This window comes from Meleagris gallopavo, chromosome 4 (assembly GCF_905368555.1).
Source record: "Meleagris gallopavo chromosome 4, MGAL_WU_HG_1.1, whole genome shotgun sequence".
Taxonomy (NCBI): Eukaryota; Metazoa; Chordata; class Aves; order Galliformes; family Phasianidae; genus Meleagris; species Meleagris gallopavo.
The window spans coordinates 6966003-6986898 of NC_139407.1; the positions used below are offsets into that span (position 1 = coordinate 6966003).

The following is a 20896-nucleotide window of genomic DNA, read 5'->3' on the forward strand; positions in this document are numbered from 1 at the left end:
TATTTTTGAGCAGTGCCCTCAGAATTATTTTAAGGTAACTGTTCCGGTACCTGAAGGGAGCTTATAAGCAGAAGACTTTTTGCATGATCTGATGTTGATAAGGGGGAGTAGATTTAAACTCAAAGAGGGGAAAAATATAGGTATTAGGCAGAAATTCTTTACTCAGAAAGTGATGAGGCACTGATACAGATTGCCCAGACAGTGCTGTGGATGCCCCATCCATGGAGGTGTTCAAGGCCAGGCTGGATAGGGCTCTGATCTAATAGCTGGCAACCCAGCCCATAGCAGAGGGGTCGGAACTAGTCTTTAAGATCCCTTCCAACCTATGCCATTCTATGATTTACATAGTTTGGAAGTAAGGGTTTAGAAGGAAGAAGAAAAAGTTGTTTGCCTTCCATCTGATCATCTTTCAACCGGCATAATATTGGTGTTTGTCAGTGTTCTTCCATGCTTTGTCTTGTTCCAAAATGTTACCTCTTTAGTCAACTTTTGACTGTGATTTGTGACATGAAAGAGCGCAATAAATCTCAGAAAGACATTCATAATTCATTTTGAGTCTGAGCTGGATATAGAACTCTTGAGAAATACATTGGTCTAGTAAGTCTTTTCATTCTATTCAGTAGCCCTCTATATTTTATCAAAGACTGTAACCTCCTTGCCTTCAAGAGTTTATGATGTTTATCTCATCCAAACAAGCCAAAGACATTAACATTACAATACTAACAAAGCAATAGAAGTCTTCTAGGACTGTAGATCTGGAAAAAAAATCTTACTGAATGATATTTATTTTTTTCTAAAGCATTTAGTTTTTCTGAAAGGTGCTGCACTGGCAGTTTTAATGTATGAAGGATCTCTGTACAGATCCTTCTCCAGCAACTCAGTTATTCCTTCTTAATTAGCTCTGTGTGGGTATTTCAATCATTCAAGTGTCAGTCATCTTGTCGTACTCTAAAGACTAATGTAAAGTTTCACTGTGCTATGATGTAATGACTCATGTCTCTGACTTTCCCTAGATGTTCTTCTACCACTTAACATCTAAGAAATATTCTTCAGAACTGAACTGTAATTTAGCAGTAGTACTCACATATCTATTGCTGCAGTTTAAATGCTCAGATTTTACAGCGACAACAATTCTGATGCAATATGTGTATTATAGTGATGATTATATCCAGTGGCATCAAGGAATAATGATGTATATATTTTTAATTCATAGTTTAGGAATTTCAAATTTTGTTCAGCTAACAGAAGTAGTTTAATTGGGCATGTATAATATATAGATCTTGGTTCATGTTTTACCTTTATCTGATAGAGAGGCATGAAAAAAATAGTGGTAAAATGTTGGAAGTAAACAGTGTACATGAATGATATTAAATAATCCACATCTGAGAATCCAGATTTAATTTTGTTTTTCTTCTTTGGCCCTCAAACCAGAAACTGTCAGAAAACCATGTAATACTTTGTTTTATTTTCTCCTACTGAATATTTTCTTTAGAAAAAATTTTGATTAAAATTGTATACTAAATAACAGGAGCAAAGAAAATAAAATGAGCCCAACAGTTGTATCAGTAAGTAAGTAAGTCATTTATAATACTGTGTTCAGTGAATAAGGCAAGAGGAATGTGTAAGGGGAAGTTGATTCTGGAAGGAATTGCAGTTGAGTAATTGCAACTGTAATAAAATTTGAATTCAGTCTCTTAGCAAAGAAGGTAGTATCAAAAACAGTTTGTCAGTTGGACAATTTTTTTAAAAAGAAATGACTAAAGTGTGTGAAACAGAACCCTCGTATTCAGCAAAATTGCTGTATAAAAAGTTAGAGCATATAAGAAAATGTATGAAAAAGGAAACAGTAGCAAAGAAGAAAAAGTATTACAGGATACAAAAGCTATTTAAACTGAAAAAAACCCCAAACAAACAGTGTCAAGTGAAATGGTCAGAAAAAGGGAGATATTCTAGAAGGTAAGCTTCAGAATAGAAAATAAGAAAGATGAGTGACTCTTTAGAACAAATACCCAAAGGAATGCAAATAAACACAGATAATTTTTAAGAAGTCAAGTGTAAGAAGTATAAGAGAGAACTGGAGGATATCCCAATCTGCATTTAGTAAGAAGAATATTGCAGAGGGGCTAGGCAGTTTCTTTCAATTAGTCTTTATAGGAGGAAGGTGGGATGGAGGGAGGGAGAAAGAAAGAAAGAAAGGTATTTTTATAAGAAGCTACCCGTCTCAGGTAGTCTTCTGAAATAAATGTGCAAGATTGCTTCATAAAAGAGGATGCCGTTGAAAAATTGGCTAAAATATATAGGAAGAAGTTGGGATTAGCTGTTCTTTATTTTCAGTTCTTAACAAAAGCAAGTGACCATAGAAAGTCAGAAGTTCTGTTTATCTTTTTTTTTTTTTTTTTTTTTAAGTAGTAGAAAATTTCGTAAATTTGAGGCCAGGGAGAAACTTTAGCATAAAGCATAAAATTGTGACCACAGAGTTTTAGAAATAAGGTAACTGGCATTTGTCCAAGAACACAGCGCAGAAAGATTGTCAATCTATTAGAATTTTGACAGAGTGGGTGAGAGTTAATCAATACAACATATTTGAACTGTCAAAAAAAGTCTTTAGCCATGTTTCTGTGTAGTAGAAACTACTAAAGTAAACAAGTGTTGTTGAGGGGAAGCATTATCAGATTCTGTGCATCTAAGAGACAGAAAAATAAATGTCGCGTTTAAACAGAAGCAAAGTTCTCTCTGTGGCCATGTGGAAATCCATGGAGTTTAAAATATTGCCTTTCTAGGAGAGGAAATATGAAAGAAAAAAAAAAAAAAAAAACCATAAAAGACTATATTTGCAAATGACATACAGCAATTTAGGACTATCAAGTCCCTAGTAAGACCATGTATGGCCACACTGTGTGCTGAAGCATGATCCAGAAAACCCAGTCTGCTTCTGACTTAGCTTGCTCTGGCGTTCAAAGCTGCACAGCAGTATCAGAGCAGTGGAACAGCTGAGCTTACTTAGTTCAATCTGCGCCATTAGCACAAAAGGTTTGTGTGTAAACTGATAGCTCTACATGCAGTTTTCGCTGTGCTACGTGAGAGTATCTGCTCTAGTACGTGTCTTCATGGTGATTCCTGCCCTGCGTTCCAATGAGTATGTTTAACGTGGAGGCTTAGAAAAGACAAATGAAGAAGGCAGTGTAAGTTATCATGAGAAATGTGAACTCTTCCTGAGAAAAAGACCATGAAACAATTCCCTGAAAAGCATCTCCCAGTGTGCAGAGCCAGCGAGTAAGAAATGAAATGTCAAGTTGTAAAAAGGAATGGAATTGAAAATATACTACCACAGTATCAAACCATTACAAAAAGCATCTCGCTATGTTACTCTAGCCAGGTTATTCATTCCATAAAAATCCACAGTATAAGAGCAAAAATACTGAAAAATGCTGATATGCAAAGCCGTATCAAAAGATAGAGGTAATTTAGACAATGATAGGGATGTGAATAAAACAGGAGAATGAAAGAAAACAGGAGTTAAGCTGGCACTTCCATTTGCAATAATGAGACCATCAAGTCAGCAAAACAGGTGAAGGGCTACCAGGTCATGAACTGATAAAGAAATATATGTTTGATAAGATTATATACATTTAACAGAAATGTTCTCCAACTCATGGTTATGGGGATCAATAGAATCAAAGGGCTTCATAATAGGGAAAAGACAAACAAGAGGTTTGCTTGTTTGATTTTTCATGGCTAAGGACATTGCATGGATAAAAGAAAACAGCAGTAGCTGTACTGTAAAGTAAATGAATGTAGAAATAGATACAGATCCTCATACTTTAGAGTGTTTCTTTAAGTCTCATTAACAAATTTTCATCTTACTGATGTAAGCCATTGGACTTACGTGCCAATTTCCACAGAATCACTGAAAGTAAGTCTCTCTAGACCTAATATATTTTGAAGTATATATTTCTAAAGTTCTTTCATGTGTTTGTCATGAATACAATTAGGATCGCTGATTTGTAGGATTTTTCAAAATTATTTCCTCAGAGTGACTCCAGAATACTTGTAACTTGCAATGATCTGCATAAGTTAGACTCATTTTCTTCTTATTCATCCATGTGATTTCAACAATGACTTTCTGCAAATAGTTAAGATATTCTCATGACTAGAATGCTTGTAAAACATACAAGAGATTCTGGACTTGATTAGGAAAATTTAAATAAGTGAAGTAGCACTGTTAAGGAAAATAAAATGTAGCTTTTGGGTGATTTATATATATTTTAAAATTAACAGCAACCATTTTGGTGTAATTTTTCAATCAATAGTTGTTATTCTAGTACTTATTTATAATATTTTTGCTATAGTCGCCAAAAGCTCTAATCCAAGATTTCAACTCTGATGTACCAGATACTGTAGGCTTTCTAACAGAGACCATCTTCACAGTGAATGTCTTATCAGACAGATCTATTCCTACTACTTTAGGCAAGGTGCTAAAGTGATTACTGTAGCACCATCTTATCCCTCCCAGTAGAGGGCTGGTCTACAACTGATGATAAGAGGTAGTTTTTAAATTCTTTTTCTGTTTTGTTTCATTGTTTTCCTCCGTCACTGTGGGTCATTCTAAGATACTTTAATAATGCCTTAGAATTTTCCTAAATGCACTGACTTCTTTTTTTTTTTTTCCTGCTTTTTGATATATGAAAAGAGTCAGATACTGCCATAATACCTTAATTTTCTGTATGGAAATGATTATTTTGCTTTAAAAATTACTTAGGCATGGCTTAATCTACTGTGGAAGCAAGTTAAGTAAATACATACGGGGCTATTTACTGCACAACATAACAGTGTCTAAGGAGATATTGTAGAATAACAATTGTGTTCTAAAGTAGCCCCCTAATTAACTCTACAGTATTTTCAGTGTACACAAAAGCATCTTCACTGAGAAAACCTTATCATTATCATGATAATTATTACCAACACCTTATTAGGTTTGATAGGAAAAGAGAGAAAGAATATAAAACCTGATCCCTTTCCCAGATAGCTGGTAGCCAGGTAAAGCTGGTAGGAAGGTAAAGTGGAACAAGAAAAATTCCCTTCTTTGGCTGTTTTGTATTGCGTGGCATGGATACTAAACATTTTCACTGCCTCTGATAGATGCACATAAGTCTAGCTTTCTAGTGTCAAATGACTTCATCAGTTTTGTTTTTACCACCCGAAAAATGTAATTGTAAGCTTCTCCTCACTCTGTGATTCTGTTTCTTAGCCTGGATAGTCATTGCCTCATTCTGCAGAAGAGGCACAGTGAAGATCTGTGCGTGATCAGGGAAATCAGGCTTGGGTCTGGGCAAAAGTATCTATGTTTACGTTAAAGTGTAGTCCAAGGTTCTGGTTCTATGAAATGTTTGGCATCTTCTCAAATCAACGTACCCAAGTCAGCTTTACAAATAAAATTGAAAAGCTCTCAGAAGTCTTTGCAGAGCTGAATGTTTAAGAACTGGACTATCAATTTATTTCAAGTAATCTACCACAGAGCTAACGTAAACACTCTCTGAATTGGATTAGAACAAATAGGAGAAAAATGTTTACGTATTTGATTATATTTCAAAAGAATAAAAAAATGTACACCGAAGGATATGTGTGGAGATATGTATTTGGGATTACAAAGGGTATTCCTGTGTGACAGGGCAATGTAACACAATTTTCTGCTATTATTTAACATAAATATATGAAAGATGTATTAAGCATGAAGTCTTTACTATTTTAGAAAAGTTACCAAGATTAAGCGAGCTAAGTATCATGGAGTAAGAACTGTATCATAAAATAAGTACTTTCTTTATGTCTTATTTAGTTACATCATACTTCTGAAAATCATTTATGTGGTTTTACCACAGCTGTGATAGAAATTATCGCATTGCATTTACACTGATGTAAATAATTATTTTGAATGGAGCGCTTGATTCATTTCTAAAAAATATTATCCTTGTCTACATTTATGTGTTTAAAATTAGTCAACTTGATTTCTAATACCAATCAGGTAAGCTTGTAAGCTGGCTATTGCTGCCATTAAGTCTTTTTAAACTCAATTTACGATTTCCACACATACTTTAAGTAAACGTGCACATAAGTTAAAGTGAACGAATTAGTACCAGTAGGTTACATCTTTGATATAATTCTTGGGCTCAGAAGAAAGAAAATATTCTAATGCTGAATTAAAAGAAAAAGTTGCATTGAAATGCCATGGGAGAGCTGTTCATTTGTGATTAGAACAGCTTCATGCAGTAAAACAGTTGTTAAAACTGTGTCTTTCAACTTCAATTCTGATCTGCTAAGTTCAGCATCCCACTTGTCCTGTAACAGGCAGTGGAATTCAACTTATAGTCAGGAATTTATTTGCATAACAGGGTACAACTCTCATTTCTGCACAAATGAGAATGATACTGCTCAGGATTGCTCAGCAAAGATGGAAGCAGAGATGAAAAGCCAACATATAATGCTAAGAAACATACTTTCTACAAAATCTACTAGAGCGTTCCCATTTATGCTGATGTATATCTGTATCTGCAATGCTAAGAAATTTATTCTAAAATAAATGTAAAATTTTGCCAGTTCAGGTATGTCTATATGAGGTAAATAAAGCTTACTAGATAAAGAAATAAAAATAATAATTTAAAAATTACATAGGTTATTATAATTAAACAGTTAAACTATGATCAAGGCAGAGGAAGACTATGATGCTTTTATTCATTATAGTTGGTACGGTTTTGAATAAACCACTTAGGATGCTTTACTGTTCAGTGATTATTGCGTAACTTCTGAAAGGTATTTCTGCCTTACATTCCTGACTGGTTTGCATTCTTCATCTGAATGTATTCCTCTTGCAGCTATCACTCAAAGGGAAGAGCACTTACAAGATATTACTGCAATGATAGAAAGGAAATCGATAATTCAGAAAGCAAAATTAGGAATATATAAATATGCAAAGATAACTTGGCTTCAACTCAATAAAACATATAAAAATGCTTTTTAAAAACAATTAATATTCTAATATTGATATTCTAATTTTAAAGCACAGGTGGTAACTGTTATATGTATATACAATTGTTTGAATCCTGTTATGCCACTATGGTCTCAGAACAGTACAGCACAGTACCCTGTGCTACTTAAAGAACTGATGAAAACACTCACCAGTTAGTTGGCTTCTATAGCATCTTTTATCTAGGAAGACTATAGCACTCTTTGCATCTATAACAAAGACAAGTAAACAGAAAAAAAAAAGGGAACATGAGTAACAAATCTGAAATAATACTGAACTTTTGGTTTGACTTAATATACTCTGCCATCTCTCGTCAGTTTTTAAAAGAATAATAATAACCAAATGCTACTTTCTGCATTCATACCAGTAGAATATGGAAGGAATTGCAGAAAAAAAAGACTTCAGGAGTCATTTTTGAAATTCTCCTCTTGTAATTGTAAATCCTATGTCAAAAGTAACTTAGTCAGTTATGGACATGAGTTTCTCTGGAAAGCAATGAGGTGTTTTCAGTTAAAATTTTCAAAGCCACTGAAGTTATTTATTTTTGATAGGCAAACTCTCTTCATTATGAATAAATGTTGTTCTTACATGTACAAACCTTAATGTGACAGTCAGGATCCGGAGCATTGAATGTGTAACTATTCTTGGCTCTACATGCTGAAAAGTGTTTTCCTCTCTGTTTGCCTCTCTTAGGAACTACTTGGGCTGTATGGCAGAGGATATGATTCTTGTTTCTCGCTCTTTCCATGCACACAGTGACTCTGATTTTCTGCTGTCATTTCCACTGCCTTAATTTTAGAGAGCTTTTCTTCCTAATTTTTTCTTGACCAAAAGAGGAAGAATAGGAAAAACTGTTTAAAGAATGCAACATATAGCCTGTAAGAAAAGAAACCACATCTATCATTTTTGAACAAGCACACTATAGGGATCAGTGTTGCTATTTATCTAGCAAGCCTGTAAACAGCTCTATTTGTACACTAGACACTGAGAATCCACAGTTGCACGTAAGCAGTAAGATGATTGCTGCTGGGAAATACCTGTCAGTGTGTTTAATTTGTTTTAGAAACACAGTAAGGTGAAGTCAGAAGAGTGAAAAATTATATGGTTGGTATCTTCTTATAAGGCAGGAAATAAAAGATGCAGACAATTGGAGTACAATTTTTAACTTCTATGCCTAAAATCTGGGAGAATTAAATACCGTGAATGATAAGCAATGTGATTTCACTGAAAATTCAACCAAAGATAATTAATCATTTTCTTTGATAGGGTAACTGTCATCATTGGTTGAAGAAAATACTGTGGACTTGTTGAACTTGCTTCCTAAATTCTACCTGAAAATTTTGTGCATGTATGCGTTGCAAGACTAAATCAAACACTTCCTGTATGCACAGGAATCTTTCATATGTGTAAATGATACTATTTTACATGATGTTTTTACAGGAGTCATGTGGGTTAGAAAAAAATGGAAGCAGACTAGATTCACCAAAGAAGTTGTGGGGATGACAGACTCCTGTTAAGTCCTTTGACTTTATCTTTTCACTTCCAGCTTCATGGCTGCATTCAGCACCATACAAGGATTTAGTCTGAAACTTCTTGAACAAAGCCTGTCTTTATTCATAAGCAACGTTGTAGATGATGATAGTGTGGATTAATCTAATGTCAGAATAACATTCTATGACTTTATTACTTTCTTAGTCTCCTATTTGTGCTTTAATTTGACATCTATCTGTTCTCATTTGGCATTTAGATGACAAATGAATATAACTGTGTATAACTATGAGTACTGATAGGAAATGCAAATGAAATGCAGTGACAACTTTTTTTTTTCCTGTTCTACTTGAAACAAAGTGCTGTGTGTTTTGTATTTGCAGTATATTTTATATCCATTATTTCTTCTCATTACTTAAGCATGATCCTTTCTAACACTGAGGTGTTATGGTCAATAATGCCTTATGCTCTCTGGTGTCCTTTTGGCCTTTGTAACTGGGCATGGTGTAGATTAGAACACCAGCCAGGAACCATTCCTGAAGACGGAATGAATTTAATCACACTGTATAGCTCCCATATATGACAGGATAGGGCTGAGAAATTTTAATAATGGGGACGTAAATCATTCCATTCTAGTGGTATTTTGAGAAAGAATGGTTAAGGGCACATTTCATTTATAGATAGAAACCGTGCCAATGTGTCTTTTTGAAGTTTATATTATACACTTAAATATATTATCTTGGCAAACCGGGAAGAACTCTCTGAAACCTGAATCTATGCTACTCATAAAAGACAATGTAAAGTACTGTGCTTAGTGAAATAGAAAAGAAAATGCTCACAAAAAGAGAGGAAACATCATTCTTGCCAAATCCTAATGACATCAGGAGAGAGGGGTGGTAGAAAAAATGTAATGACAAAGATAAATTGCACAGAGATACACAGTGTGATATTGATGTAATGCTGTAATGCATGTTGCCTATTGTAAGAAGAAGTACGTTTAATTATTTTAGGCTTGAGTCAGTGTGAATAATTTAGATGCCTCTGAAGGCCACCATATGGTGACCTTATATATATATATGTGTGTGTGTGTGTGTGTCTACTTCTGTCTTGAATCTATGGGGAACTTAGGCACTTAAGGGCAATTTAGGAGGACTTGTTCATATCCTCCCTTTTCTCCCCAGGGCACTGAAAATTTTAAGTCACATTGTAGCTAACCTTCAGTGCATTCTGCATTGCTTAACTCTCAAACTGACGTGTTCATTTTCAGGCTTGTCAGCTTAAAGAGATGTATAGTATAGATTTCAGAAGAGTACAATAAAATGTTGATTTTTTTTTTTTAAGCGAAGGAAGAAAAGAAGATCTGAGAAGAAATGATAGTTGCATACGAATACATAAGGAATACTTACAACAATGAAAGGAATCAAATACTAGGATTACTAAGAGTGGTACCAAAATTATTAGCTTAAAGTGAATGTGAATATGGAGAATGTGAATTTGCTACAAGAATATGTATGCAATTAGAATGAATTCTTGATGAAGAAATTGGCAATATTCTTAGGGAGTATGTATGACTTACATGAAGGATAATTTGGGAGTTACTTAATCAGAACTAATACAGTACTTAATTATAAGTGCTCTTTCAAAATGAAATGTTTCATGGTTCTCTGACTAGAAGAGTGATGTCATGTATTATTCTTAGTGTATTCAGGTAGATAATACAGTTGCAATAATACAGAAAGATGAAGGTGTTTTCCTGTTCTTATTCTACTTGTGGGAAAACTGACTTTGTTATTTCTAGGGTACATTATAGAGTGAACCTCAGCACTTTTTATACTGTGTTGTAGTAATTTAAAAGTGTTGTTTCTGTAGTAAATAACGGCAACCAGAAATAGAGTGGCAACTCCGACACACTATGCCACGGGGTTGTTCCTGGCAGTGAAAAAAATAGTCAACACTTAGCACAGAAATCCAAATACAAGTGAATTATTTGCCACAGAAAACTGATGACAAAAAGCTTGCTTGATTCAAAAGAGAATCCTTGTCAATCACATGTTTAACATAAAGCATGTGTTGATTATGGACAGTGCTTAAACTGACTTAAACTTTCATATAAAGAAAAAAGAGAAATTTTCTATGTTTAGGGCTATCCTTTGAATTGAGACTTGAATACCTGTTCTTAAGAACTGTAATTCTTTTTTCAGAGAATCGGCTGAGTCCAGGTGCAATATAAATCTCAGAGCATTCAATAGCACAAAGGAATTAGATTTCAACGGCTGTCACAAGGTGTCAACAATTGTATCGTTGCCATATGAAAATATTTACCGAGGCACATTCAATGTGAACTCCTGGTGGGATCAGCACACCTCCAGAAGCACGTAGGCACCAAACATCAATAACATCTTAAAAATAGAAAACATTTTTTATTAGGCGTGCACTTTCATATTTTGAAATTAAGCTAACAGAAGTGACAATATGCGTCAATGAATAAAATTTTTTTTCAAAGAAGAACATTCAAGTTGTTGATATGGATCTCAGCACTGTGTTCAAATTTGAAAAGTGATGTTTTTGTACTTAAGGGCAAAGGGCAAAACCCTTTTTCCCTAAGTAATATTATTTCCCCAAAGGTAATATTATTCGTTGTGTCCACTAGGTTATGGTCAGTGCAGTGTCCACCACTGTCAAATTTGGTTTGGCTGGTAATGCACTTAATACAAGACAACGTTTGGGACTACATTCTTTATTTTGTATGAAAGATAGCTCTTGAACATAATGTCCTTTGTTCTAGAAGTAAAGACGAAGTCTCCAAGGAAATATTTTAATGTCCGTGGGATGCGTGTATTTTAATAAAATCTTATAGAAAAGATTCACTGCAATAATTTCTAAACCCTTGCATTTTGGCCTAAGCTTCAGGACCTAATGCCTTTTTTTTTTTTTTTTTGGTGAAATCTGAGTAATTGTACACATCAGTTCAGTTCAAATGCTGCTGTTTTGTTTTAGAAACTACATTTTACATTTTGCAGATCTCATAAAAGCTATTTAAGTAATGAAGATGCAATTTATATCTTTGTTAGAGACATCTTCTGCTCTGATGCAAGTGTTTACATGCATGAGCTTCTTCTCTATTCCATTAGATGCCAGCAATGGCAAGGCAGAATGTGGCCTCATTTTTACCTAACTCCCTTGGGCCTTCAGGAGCCTTCAGACCTATCACAAATTTTATATACGCACATATGAATAAGCCCATAAGCAGTGACTACCATAACCAACTGAATCACTAACTTTAGGTGCTCTTTTTCCCCCCCCCCCACTTTAAAGGGACATAAGTAAGTATATTCCATCTTCCTTTTTTCAATTAGATGATATAATGCAGATTTAACAAAACTGTATGAAATGGGTAAAAAGTAGTGTGGGCATCTGGAACACAAGTTATTTCATTCAAGTGTGCTGTATGGGGTACACAGGTATGAAGCACAGTTAACTAAAGATTCACTCAACTAGAAGAATAATTCATGAGGAATAGATATGATAAAGTTATTTTCCTATTTGTGTACCAAAGTACAATGGAACTGAAGAAGTCAATCTCTTATAATGCTGCTAATAGAATTTTCATGAAATTTTATTAGCAATGTTTTAAAATACTTGTTTGAATAACAGTTTGTTAAAAAAAAAAGAAAAAAACACAAAACAAACAAACAAAAAACCACAATGAATTGCAAAATATGCTGAACTGGAACCTGTAATGACTGGCATAATTTTTTATCCACAGAACGTGAATGGCAGCAGAGTAATCTTCCCCATCCTACATCCCCCAGCCGTGTGTCTCACCCTTTACTTGGATACACCACTACAAAAGATGAGGGAGCTGTAATAGTTTACTCTGCATTCCCACTCACTTGTTGACCTCTTTCCTAAAATCTGGTTGCTTATAGCTAAATTAGAGCTCCACTGAAGCTGACAGGTTACTTAATGTAGGATACATTTTGCTGCTACTGAAAGCACGATCTCTATTCAATGAGGCTGAGTTAAAACAATAACGTTTAAAAAAAAAAAAAAAAAGAAGATAAAAAAACATGCATTGAATGTTTGCATAGAAGCTTATCTGAAAGCACGTGGGAAAATAAATAGTACCAAGAGATTACTTGCACCGACTAAAGAGAATTTGGAGCTGAAATAGAAAGATGAGAGTTCATATATAGTTTTTTCCCATTCTCCTGTTGCAGAGCTTTCTCTGATGTAAAGGAGAGTCTTTTAGGTGTGTCTTCTTTCTCTTAAGTGGAGGGGCATCAGTAGTATTTCTGTAACTGCAGCAGCACACACAGAATTCCACGTTCTTTGGAGATCTTACTAGCTAGGGGTTCTCTAGACTGGTGGCACTTAGAAGAAGTCTGCAGTCAATCTGTTACAGCAGATAGAATGCTGTGGGACATTTTGGAGCTCCTAAATATAGTACAGAGAAGGTGACAATAATTATAAAAGGTACAGCATGTGTCTTCTTTTGCTGCTTTGTTTGCCAGCAGTGGAGGAAAGCAGTGGGCCTTCTCTCTTGCGCTAGTTAGATTAGCTAGCAATGCTAAACAGGAGAACTCTTTTTATTCTGAGAGTCTGAAGGTCTTCCAAGTACATGCAATACTTTCCAGGGTTTGCCAGAAGCAGAAATGTATATTGCTTTAGTCCTGGCTGTGAGGTAATAGTCTGACAACATTTGGATGCAATAGGATGATTCATTATGGGTTGGAAGGAAGATTTATTTATAAGGGCTTTACAGTATTTTCTGTTCATTTCTGATTCATAAGCTAGGAATAATCAAGGCATATTTTATTTTCTACTTTCTATTTCTTATGTTAGCATTTTTCTGTTCACCTACCACTGATGTATTTACATGTCTTCTCTCATCAACCTACAGAGAACTAGCTCATCAATGTGAATGGGAGGCTTACTAATGAGTATGGTGGGATAAGTGAACCTTAATATATTTTTGCTGTGTTTATTTCCTGTTTTTATTGAAATTCTGTATAAATTTCATGCATTAAACATTCTTACTGTAATGCTCAAAACCTTAGTTAAGGTCTTTTGAGAAGAATCAATAGTCAGTACAGCATAAATCATGTATCCTAAGAATTTTAATTGGAATACGTGTGATTATTTAATAATCCTGTTCACCTCAACCACTGTGAGAATGTATACGTATATACAAATAGTACATTAAAAGTATTAGGAAATGGCTCATCATTAAAACCCTCTTTCTAACATCCATACTCACACAGACTCGAAGTTTCCCTATACACTTGGTCTGAGAATTTGCAACAGGAAATAAAATAAAGATGAAGGAGAGAGCTGAGATCTTGAAGGAGAATTAGGCACCAGAAATTATGGTGTTCTTGTTCCAGCTCTTACACTGACTCTGATACTTCCATTTCTGTAGCATTTGCCATCTCTGGATCTCAAAGTGGATTATAAAGAATAGTGATTTAAACCTTCCTGCACCTCTAGGAGATAGGTAAGCAATATTATTCCCATTTTACAGATGGAGAAATTGTGATACAGAGAGGCTTAGTGTTTATACTTTGAGTTTACTTATGAACACACACGCACTCACACACACAGCACCAGAATTAGCTGTCAGGACTTTTATTGCCCTGTTTTAAACTACTTCCATCCTCCTTTCCATTTAACCTCTCTGACTTATATTCCCCATCTGTAAAAAGACGGAAACTGGTATAGACATGGAGAGATTTCCCTGCACATAGATTTCTGTGCAGCTACAGAGGAAACAAACAAACAAACAAAAAAAAAAAACCACCATGGTGGACAAAACTTACTTTTGAAATCCAAAGTATTTTGTATGTTGGCAGAGGATACCTGAGGATTTGGGACAAGGATTTTTGTAGGTGGAGAGAGTCGCATGTGTTCTGCACCCTGACTCATAATATTTAGTTATTACTATAAAATGGCCTGATATAAGCATATTAATAAAAGTTTAAAATAAAATTAAAAAAAAAAAAGTACTGATTTTCATGGCAAAAGATTAGACTCAGGCAGCAGTTCAGACTCTATATTATCTGAAAGAATATCTTTAACAAATGTTGTGTGCCTCAACTACCAGGCTAATAACTCCAGTGCACTGTTAGACAGGAGTAGAAAGAAAGTAGTGCTGTGTGTCTATATAGTTTTGTCTCATGAAAGTCCTGTGTATGTACTGCAGTATGAATTTCTCAATGGCAGACAACAATCAAGACTACTGTACTTATGTAATTACAAGAGCATTGAAATTATTAATGAACTTTTGGAAAAAGTATTGAAGATCAAATATAAATCTTGTTATTATTATTGGAATTATTGTTTCTTGTTATATTTAAAATATATTCTTATAAAGTTGTCTAGAAATTTGATTGGTCTGATCCTATACTACCTCAAAAGATCGTGAAGATTCTGATCTCCTTAATCTTAACAAAACTCTTGCTGGAGCTTTTAAAAATCCTTTTGCATTCTGCTGCTGATTTGCTACAGAATGAAATTTCAAAACTGTAATAGATATTTTAATGTTAATAACAGATCTGGCAGGTGTCTGTGCATTGAACAAGTAGCTTACGAATAAATGTTTGTAACATTTTTCTGTATGCATCCCATGGGATAAGTAGGCTAGATCAAACAAACAATGCCATGTTAACATTTTTCTGTGAGTAAACTAAAGTCATTGTGATACAGTGATAAACCTCATATGTTTATTAGTGCATGTATCTATAGGTAATAAATATGGCTCATGTGTATATTTGTTAAATGGAATGGAGACTGGATCTGTTTGTTACATGCAGGCATGTATATATGGATGGCTTAGTTCAAGCTAAGTTTCCTTTTATTTTAGTTGTAACACTTCATGGTCAGGAATACACAGAATTTCAGGTAGAGAATGTAGTTGATTTGGAGCTAAGGTAAAAGCTGATTTTAACATTTCAGCTTTACTAAACAATAACAACAATGAAGACGACGGTAGTAATGGTACTAATAATGCTTCAGCAACTGAGCCAGTTCCTTGTCTCAACTTTGTGTGCAACTGAGATCAGAATTTAACCCAGGGTCTTTCTGAGTGCTATACAAATCATTTGTTACCTTTGCTCCCAATTACAGTTAAAATAAGCAGTGTCTTGAGATAATATAGCTAGCACAGCTGCTGGATTAGGATATGGGTTTGCTAATGCATTGACCTTTTTCATTTGTGTAACACAAGTTAATTTCCAGCCTAACAGTAAATGCTGAAATTTTAATTGTAGCACTAATGTACCATTTTTTCATCTCTCTGTCAAACCAGACTAAAGGGTCATTTGGTGATGAGGATAATGGTTCACTTTGAAAGGAAGGAAAACCAGCTTCTGAATCTGGGGGATTCTAGATCTTGCTTCAAATAACAAGACGAACTAGGAAAAAATAGGCTTGGAAATTCCTGTAATATTGAACTACAAGTCTGACTATTTGCCTTGTTCTTGTACTGTTTCTATAGAGGCACACTGGAATACTTGCCATGATGTGTTAGACAGAATAATAAAACAACATGAGAAGTTTGGTTTTCAGACTATCAAGCCTCAAAAAGACTTTTCTCTGAAAAAAATGAATCAACATTAAACTGTTTGCTACAATGGGAATTTTAAGCAACAGTTTGTGACAAGTTTTGATTATCTCTCTACACTTTAAGAAATACTAAACCTAAGAACTGTTGGGGACTGATTTTTTCCTTTTTCTCTCAGAAGTGTCTTTTTTTCTTTCCTGCAGCACGGAAAAGGATATGCTAGTCACTTCTACAGGACTTACCTGAAGCAGCATGATTTGCACAAAAGTCGACCAACAAAAAGCATCAACTTTCAACTTCATTATCTTGGCCATCCAGTTCTGTCTAACTGAAGGATTTGTGTGCTGTTGGAGACATCATGGCCAACAATAGGACCTAATTGCTCTCAGCAGGCCTGAGAAATGAGTTGAAATGTGTAGAACTGTAGAAACTTCAGAGGCAACTGATCTTGCCTCTCTGATCAGTGTGTGCCTGTTTACAGCACTATATATCTTTCTCTCTCCAAAATGTCACTGAGCCCTTTAGATGTTTATAATCACCACAAGAAGCCAATCGTACAGATAAAAGAAATGTGCATTATAAATGCAATATCACTGTTTTAAACTTGACTGTTTTATATTATTTTTGTGTGATCAAGTGTTCCCCAAACTATTCCAACTTTACAAGAGAGATTGTGATCATGTTCTTTTCACCCGTGGGTCACAAAAATGTTGTTAATCTGAAGACCCACCAAATTATCGAAGACATTCTGTAGTTTATACACCGTGTTGCAAAGTGTTTACTGTACTATTTCAAAGCTTCTAAATAAATATAAAATATATATATATTATATTATATATAATTTTGAGAAAAATGTGGTACAACTTAGTTGATTTTTAAATGGATTCATACAGTCTACACCATACACTAAAATGAGAAGGTAATTCAGGGTTCCTAAGCTATCCTTGCTAAAAACAAATATAAAATAAACCTTTAATAGTACTTCCCCAATATTCGTATCTTGGTCAATCCTGTTTTTCTTGTTTAAAAAAAAAAAAAAAAAAAAAAAAAAAAAGAGCTGTAAGCAACAACAACATTTTGTCTAAAAGTTGTAATGAATTTTCAATGCCAAAGATGCAGCTGTCAATATTACCAGAATGAGCGCTATGTACTATCAGAGGTATAATTCAGTCTCCATTATTTTGATGATATTTCTATGCTTTTTAATTTGGAATCATAAAACCTTTTATAAGGCTCTATAAGCTCACCTATATATGTTGTTGAAAAGAACACTGAGTGTCTGTACATTTTGCAATGTAAGATATATGTAAGTGAAGTAATTTAAGAAAATCATCCCAAACTCATAAATACGCATACGTACATAAACACACACACAAACACATGCACATCTCTCTGACATACTTTTGTGAAGCTATACAAATATATTGCCTAAAAATATTTCTCTTGTGGCTAGGAATAGTTATTGATAGAATTCAAACTACAAAGGCAAAGTATATGCCAAAATATCGACTCTTTCATCACAAAGGATGTTTGAAATTAGGAACACGGCACATTCTCATCTGACCCTTCTCCCATAGGAGTTTAAAAGGGGCTGATTAACCATCTCAGCTGGGAAAAGGATCAAGCCCTTTCATATAATCTTTATGTTCTGTAATAATTGTATGGTTGGAAATGGTATATTAGAGCAATTTTTTTCTATGAAATACTGAAAACAGTAAACTTTTAAAGGTAAATTCATCTCCATGGAGCTTAAGTACCATTTACTAAATGTAAAAATGTAGTAAAGTGCTTTTCTTCTTTTTTTTTTTCTTTTTGTTGTTGTTGTTTTTTTTTTCCTCCCCACTGTATCTTAATATCTGTCAAGTACTGAAAAGAAATGATAGAACACTGTGTTATCAAGCAACATCTACCCAAATTTGAACAAATGCCTGGGGACGATCCAATATTAAGACAACAGAAAATCTTTCATTGATTGCAGTTGAATTTGGATCATGCTGTTATACAGGAATTCTGATACCCCCACTAGTGCTGCCACAGGAGGAATGCGTGAGAAGCTGAATTTAGCCACTGCCATGTGGTTATTAAGTCTGGTTTTCTTCCCTCTGTCATTATTTTTGTTTATAATGACAGTTTCTAGAAGACAGATAATTCACCCATGTGGAAACCATCCTGCTGAGGATTCCTGAGACAAGATTCCTGATCAATTCCTGATCATTCTGGCTGCTGGACTGAGCTCTGAAGTTAATTTAACTACTCTGAACAAACATTATTAAACACTTTTAGTGGATATTTCTAGCCGATCTGTATAACTCAAATATATTTCGGGGCTCCTTTTAAAAATATGTATATTGTACAAAACACAATCAGAAGGGAGTGAAAACAGTGGTTACTGATTTGAACATACACCAACTATGGAATGTTTCTCTAGCTGTAGACAGTGGGACTTAGAGTCACCGATACGCCTTTTTAGTTTTGTGAAGAACAATGAAATTCGTGACATCACTTTCACTTAAAGGATTATGTTAAATGGTTGTTTCTGCTTTTAAAGGCCTCCAAGGAATTTGTTTTTCTTTGTTTCCAAGTACCTCATTAATATTAGATGTAAAGTAAGTTTGTTTTCAGGTTTTGGGAAGAAAAGAAATATTTTTTCTTTCTTTTTCAGAGACAGTGAAGTATTTTTATTTAATAAAGCTTCCTTCACAATTTGCATGCATTTTTTTTTTCTGAAAAACTTAACCATATCATATCACGTCATTCTTTTCCATAGCTGAACATTTTCAGTGAACTGTGTATTTGATACACACCTCGTTTTCCTTTTTTTTTTTTTTAAATTAATATTAGATAATACAGATAGTGATCCGTATATGCATAGAAATCCTTCTAAGTTCATAGGGAGAGTCCCAGAAGGAATTGTGATAGGATGTGGGACTCTTAGAAACAGCAAGTTTTTAACTACTACATCCTCGGCTCCCAAAATATTTAAACACTTCTGTGGATTTCCCTAGTTCACTGTGAATTTCAGTATGCTAATGTTTGATGACATGAGGTTTAGGTCACATTAAATAACAGTACCTATCTGTTATGACCCAAGAGAAGTACTGAGAAGTGCATTTGGCCGTACAGAGGTTCAATCCCTTCCCTGTTTCTATGTTGTAGTGGGGAAGATACCTGTTGCATCCAGCCACCTCCCATTGAAATTGAACTGTTCAGCATCTCCATGTATTTCATCATGCTACTAGGTGCCTATCTACAGTGATAGGTATGTAAATGCCTTTAAACATTAGCTTTTTGTATTTGCCTCTTCCTTTAAGTGTATGTGCTACTAATGTCTAAGGACTCTGATTTGCATATTGGGCAAAAAATAAAATGAAGTAGTTGGAAAATATTTAGGATGCATATTAAGAAGAAGTATCTACATCAGAAAGTTGGAGTAGGGAAGGTTCTGATACCTCCTTCTTTAAAGATTTTCAAGAGTTCAAAAAATACCTGTCAGGGATGATATAAGTGTACTTAAACTTGCCTCAGAGAAATAACATGGACTAGTCTCTCAGTCCTGTTCTGTAATTTTCATCGTAAGGCATACTGAGCTTCAGAGGATGTTATCTGTACACAGCTGTAGGAATAGAGATGTTCTATCCTTCAATTAGGTATCAGAAGCAATATTTAATGTTTAAATTTACATAAAAACTGCGAGCATAGTAGAACAAGCTGTCTTTGTGAAGAACTTTCTTTAGAGTAAATGAAAGTTCCAGCACAAGACAGTGTCTTACAGAGAATAACAAAATGAAACCAGATGTGTAATTTATTTATTTATTTATTAATTCCTGGTTTAGATGTGTAGCAACGGATATCTAAGCAACTTGCCTATTAAATTTCTTTCATTTCTTCCAGACTGATTGTTGCAAAACTGAAAAATACTAAAATGTTTCACTACTTGAAACAAAATTACCATTATTTCATGCAGGTTTTAATTAATCTGCCCACTGAGAAGGGAAAAAAAGAAGTATTTCCATTAAATAGTCTCAGCTGATTTGAACAAGGTGTAGTAATTTTTCAACATTATTGTTGCAAAACTAAGTGGAATGTCAATGCACAGATATATATTATTTGTAAAGATTATGCTTCATGCATTATAGTCACTATATATGTGTGTTGGGGGGGTATATGTGTGTATATATTATAGTTCAAAATCTGGTAAGTTGCCTCTGGATTTTTTTCTTGCAGGAGTATGGTCCTATCAGTAAATTCAAAGAGAAGGGTAGAAAACGCATTTATGATACTAGAAAATTAGACTTGTTCTTTAGTGTAGAATGGAGTTTTGTATTCAACATTTGAATTCAGCCCCTTCCTCATGCGTCACACCCACAATCAAACACACATTTCATTGTTTGACTTTAGAACTTTTACCTGCTCACAGCAGACTTTTTTTTCTTCTTTTTTTTAAGTGCTATCATTCCTCAGGGTAAAAGGTGGATAAATAGATAGTCTTCCTAGGCTGATAAATTGTCATTGCAATTTTGCAAGGCTGTTAAATATTTATATGTCTTATGTGGAGAAAGCTGATCATATCCTGCCATTGTTCCTTGTTCAAGTCTTAAGTTGTTTGGCATTGGGACTTTTTAATTAAAAATTATACAAAGCTGTAGGGGCCAAAGTAAGTAAGCATCACTGATATACAATTAGATATAGCAATTTGATTGCAAAACGTTGGTACCAGATCTCTACGAAGAACAGAAAAGTTATTCTGTTTGAAGCAAAGTGAAAGGCAGCCAGTAAGACTTAATTATGTTATGCTATGAAAAATTCTGAAACAGTGAGTTAAATCCATT

The 20896-nt window shown here is 34.4% G+C and overlaps 1 protein-coding gene across 4 annotated transcripts in view; it reads left to right on the forward strand.

Annotated features, from left to right (window-relative positions):
• PCDH10 (protocadherin 10) overlaps nucleotides 1–20440 on the forward strand; it is a 36317-nt gene extending 15877 nt beyond the window's left edge. The window contains exons 5-6 of one of the 4 annotated variants that reach the window (XM_085222077.1): nucleotides 13929–14003; nucleotides 16271–20440. In XM_085222077.1, the coding sequence (XP_085078203.1) occupies nucleotides 13929–13963 (35 nt within the window). In that variant the 3' untranslated portion in view covers nucleotides 13964–14003; nucleotides 16271–20440. Of the gene's footprint in view, nucleotides 1–10707; nucleotides 11144–13928; nucleotides 14004–15812; nucleotides 16240–16270 lie in introns of those variants that run through there. The other 3 variants (XM_085222080.1, XM_085222078.1, XM_085222079.1) reach the window with 3 other exon arrangements.
• Nucleotides 20441–20896: the final 456 nt, after the last annotated feature.